This window comes from Brachionichthys hirsutus, chromosome 7 (genome assembly GCF_040956055.1).
Source record: "Brachionichthys hirsutus isolate HB-005 chromosome 7, CSIRO-AGI_Bhir_v1, whole genome shotgun sequence".
Taxonomy (NCBI): domain Eukaryota; kingdom Metazoa; phylum Chordata; class Actinopteri; order Lophiiformes; family Brachionichthyidae; genus Brachionichthys; species Brachionichthys hirsutus.
The window spans coordinates 16,272,442-16,277,442 of NC_090903.1; the positions used below are offsets into that span (position 1 = coordinate 16,272,442).

Consider the following 5,001-nt stretch of genomic DNA (forward strand, 5'->3'; position numbering starts at 1 on the left):
CTTCAGAATAACGCGCTTCAGGATAACGCGCTTCAGGATAAGGCGCTTCAGGATAACGCGCTTCAGGATAACGCGCTTCAGGATAACGCGCTTCAGAATAACGCGCTTCAGGATAACGCGCTTCAGGATAACGCGCTTCAGGATAACGCGCTTCAGAATAACGCGCTTCAGTACTTTTCAGGATTGTTTCGTATCAAACGAAAGTCTCCCAAAGCTTGTTGTGAGCTCGTCTTCTGTCTGTCTGTCTCTCAGGACCCTCAGATAGACGGTCCGAGCACGTCCAACGACATCCTGAGAAACTCAGCCGTCCCCAGATGGCGCCCAGGCTCTCTGCTGCCCCCGCTGCTCTGGCTGTGCTACTGCAGCCCCGCTCCTGGCTAAGTGTCTTGTAGCTCCACAGCAACGAAACCACAAAGGACTGACAAACACACACTTGTAAAGAAGACGCCTGCCCTCCCCCCCCCCCCCCCCCTCAGTAATAGCTGTTGTACTTTCAGTTCCCTCTTTGAGACGCTTTGTTGTTCGTGCTAGCTTGCGTGTGCGTTGCAGCCGCGTGCTGAACGGTGATCTTCTGTACACGCTGACTCCGTCTGGCTGTGTGTTCCCTCTGGGCTAAAAAAAAAGGGATTTAAAGCTGGAGGGCGACGCCCAATGAACCGCAGCCGTGGCTTTTGGAAAGCGACTCACAATGTCGATTACAATCAGCTTCTGACTTTCCAGACCTGCTTGCACCCACGTCTGAGGCTCGGTGGGTTCAGGAGCGGCGGGCGCTCGGGCAGCCTCCGCGGCGCCAGCAGTCTCCTCTGTGATTGGTGGATGTTTAGGCAACGATGTGATCTGGTATTCTGTATTTTTTAGAGTTCATGTCGATGTTCGTCTGATACAAAAGTCGCTTGAAAGTCTTTTTTTTCATGAAAAGCGACGACTGAAACCATCAGAGAAGTTAGAGCCTCCGCGCCCGGCCTGTCTGTCACACACACACACTGCACACATGCACACACACACAGGGACACACAGACACACTCACTCTGCTCTGTTCACTTGCTGCTCAGAGATCACAGGTGAAGCGCCGCTGCTGTGGGCGCCGAAATCCACGCCGCCCATTCGTGATGTTTGTAACCTTCAAAATCATATTCAGAAAGTCTTTTGTTTTTTTCATCATTGTGCCGACAAACACGCAACAGCCGGAGGAAAGGCGGCTCAATCGGGTTCATGAGCTGACCGGCGTCTCCTGCAACCCCCCCCCTCTTCATCCTCACCCTTCATCACCACAGCATGTGCAGCTACGCCGGCCCTCTGGACACAGGAAGGCGGGTTGACGGCACGTCGCTTCACGCAGCTTCTCAGACACGCTCGGCGTTATTTACCGACGTCAGATATTCTGTTCTAGAGCATTGAGACATTCACATTCAACATAAAGTGCATTGAAGAAGCCAGAATATAACTCCCCTGTACAGGATACCAAGGTACCGCTCCTCCTCCTTCCTATCCCCGTGATGATGATGATGATGATGATGAAATATGGAGTGGATTTGTTTGGGCTACGATTTCAACTTATTTTTCTATCTTTATCAAATCTTTCTTATTTTATCTTTTACAAATGTTTGCTTTTCCGATGAGTTTGTGAGAACGGGATCAGCCAGGCGGCGGCGGTTATGCTTCACTGCTACGATGAGATGAATTTTGATCGGGGAAGTAAATGTGTTTATTCCTAATGAACCGACTCGAGGCTTCGTCCTCCGATGAGAGGGTGAGCTAACCCTAACCCTAACCCTAACCCTAACCCCGCAGACTGGATGTGACCTGACGCTGAGAGAATAAAGACACTGAAATATCTCTAATTTTATTTGCCCTCAAGGACCGGACCCGATTGATGGAGGTGTGGTTTGGTTCTGTCCAGAAGACTTCCTGTCCTAAACTGTTGGATGGAATATAAATAATGTTCCCGTCACCTCCATCCATCTGTTGTTTTATACGGTTCAGAAGCAGGTGTTTTGGGGTGTGGTCTCCCTCAGTCTACTGGCGTTAACTTCTTAGCTTGTGAAAATGTAAAATCTATTGCACAAAAGTTATGATTAAAAACCGTAAAATCACCCAGAGTGTTTCAAGTGGTCTTTATTTACTATTGAACAGGAATGAGAGGAAACGAGGACACAAAGACGGACAGGTGAACCACAGGATCAAAGGACGCTTCCTGATAACGTCAACGATCTTATCTGACAGATTCCCAATATTGTACCTTTAAGTGACATTATGTAAGAGGAAGTGATGATGTCATACAATCACTGGTGATTACATCACCTGTGAAAAAAGTGGACGGTGACGCCGTCAGTCAAAGGCCAAAATAATCCAAACCAGAAAATACAAGCGAGAATTTATCGAGAAGACGACACGACACTCAACGTGGACAGAACGAATCACAGACAAGCCCAACGGACCGGAAACCCCAGGAACATGACGAGTATTGATTATATACACACACCTATCGATAAACGCCGCCTTCTTCCTGCGTTTCAGCTGGTCAGCATCTCAGGCGTGCACTTCCTGTCTTCTCTAGTTAGCGCAACATGCTAATGGAGGCACCGGTTCTGCATTTGAGAGCCAGCTGATGTAGAATAACCGTGTTTTATCTCACCAAACCTTCATCTTCCTCATCGTCTTCCTCATTCCTACTAAGAGCTGCAGTGTCGTCTTTCCACCTCACACCTGCTGTGATTTTACTTTTGTCCCTGTAATTATTTTGGATGCATCGCCTCCATTGCAATGAGAGTTAGCCCAAAGCGCTAAGGCTATCAATCATTAACTTGGGCAGAATGTCTGCTTTTGTCTCCGGACGCTTGCTGGAGCCCTCGTTCAGCCCCTCTTTGACTATGCTAGCACCTCCTGGTACTCAAACATCAAAGTGTCCCTGAAAACCAGGCTCCAAACCTCCCAAAACAAACTGATTGGGCTACTCCTCAATCTGGGGCCCATGACCCACCTTCTTCCTGGACATTTTGCTAGCCTAAAATGGCTCAGGGTAGAAGACAGGGTTAAACAGCTCAAAATGGGATTGGCATTTAAAATAGTCAATGCAGCTCTGCCCTCAGTCCCCTCAATCCCTGCATACCTGAATAAACACCTCCACAGATTTAGTGACACCCACAGCCACAACACTAGAGGGAGCTCAAACAACAACCTGATTACCCCCTCCTATAGGACTAACATGGGTAAATCATCTTTTTACAATACTGCCCCCTAAGGGTGGAACTGTTTGACTCCTGCCCTCAAAACATGCACCTCTTTGGCCTCCTTCAAAACGGCCCTAAAAATACACCTTTTAGGGGGACAGAAACGGAGATAGTCATCACGACTCTCCCCGGATCAACCCCACCCACCCCCCCCCTTTTTTTTTGTCCACCTACGTTGTACATATTATGTGTCTTTAATTTATTGTTATTTTGCATTTGTGGAGTAATTTATTTTTAGTTTTATTGGTATTTTTATATGTTGATTTATGTACAAAGAACTTTCAACGGAAACAAGACCGCAAAGGCTTTTTTGAAATGCTCCTCTTAGACAGGATGTTTGACTGTACTTGTACTGTAATACATGCTACTGTTTGACTGTATTTGTACTGTAATACATGCTACTGTGTGGCTGTACTTGTACTGTAATACATGCTACTGTGTGACTGTACTTGTACTGTAATACATGCTACTGTGTGGCTGTACTTGTACTGTAATACATGCTACTGTGTGACTGTACTTGTACTGTAATACATGCTACTGTGTGACTGTACTTGTACTCTAACATTCTATCTAATAAATATATTCATTCATTCAACTCTCATAACTGAATTTAAAATGTCCACGCCTTTGATTATGTGTTAAAGAGGCGAGTAGACGTTTATGACATCATGAATAAAACATGAGTGTCAAAGGGAGGGAAACGATGCGATGCGCCTTCCTCATCACAACCTTGAGAGGAATTTGAATTTCCTTCATGTCGTCATTGAAATCAATCATCTTTCAACATGAGAAAAGCTGCCAGGTCTGAGACTGCAGCTTGAAGACACTCCTTTTTACAGGTTTGGTAAGAGTCCCTGAACGCACCACCACTCATCTAATCGGCTGCAGCATTAAGATCCGGTCTACTTTGGTTTCTCCGAAACGTAACGCTCGGAAGCAACGATGACAGAAGAAATCATTTTTGGTTATTTTGGTGTTTAATGATTCTAATGCGATTCTGCACGTTAATTGCAATGAAACAACAGACGGTGGAGGCCGTGAGCACGGACCCGACTCAACATGAAAGGAATGCGCCGGCGGCTCCTGTTTGAGTCGTGGAATGATTTCTGTCTGCAGCTCTTTAAACGGTTTATAGCAGAACAAGCGTGTTGCTTTCCCCTCGTGAGCCTGGCCCGTGTTCGTTTACCATCCATCTTGCCCTCGGGGTTCTAAAGCGGCCTTCGTGAACCGGTTATTCTCGAGAACCTCGACATGCTGCTCAGAAGCACAACCCAAAGAAATCCCTGCTGGCGCTGGAGCGGGGGTTGGGAAGCGCCTGAAACATGCACGTGTCACCAGGGGGCCATTCTTCACTCTGGTTTGAGGGATAGACGTTGCTATTCTTCTGGAATGCTGGATCTCCCAACCCGGAAAGGAATCCCAAGTAAAGCGTGCAGAAGATTAGATTTTAATGAGGCGGCTCATTTTCAGGGAACATAAATGTTCCATTCTCAGGCGAGTGCCCCGGGCTACGGCGCATTCCTGAAGCATTCTGGACCCCCGAACTGCAGGAAGTGAGTCGATCGCAGTCCTGCAGGAAGTGAGTCGATCGCAGTCCTGCAGGAAGTGAGGCGATCGCAGTCCTGCAGGAAGTGAGTCGATCGCAGTCCTGCAGGGAGTGAGTCGATCGCAGTCCTGCAGGAAGTGAGTCGATCGCAGTCCTGCAGGAAGTGAGTCGATCGCAGTCCTGCAGGAAGTGAGTCGATCGCAGTCCTGCAGGAAGTGAGTCGCC

At 47.6% G+C, this 5,001-nt stretch overlaps 1 protein-coding gene across 1 annotated transcript in view; it reads left to right on the plus strand.

Annotated features, from left to right (window-relative positions):
- Positions 1–381, plus strand: part of gfra1a (gdnf family receptor alpha 1a) — a 35,516-nt gene extending 35,135 nt beyond the window's left edge. Inside the window, exon 10 of the mRNA XM_068740991.1 lies at positions 253–381. Within this exon, the coding sequence (XP_068597092.1) occupies positions 253–381 (129 nt within the window). The remainder of the gene's footprint in view (positions 1–252) is intronic.
- The last annotated feature ends 4,620 nt before the right edge of the window (positions 382–5,001 follow it).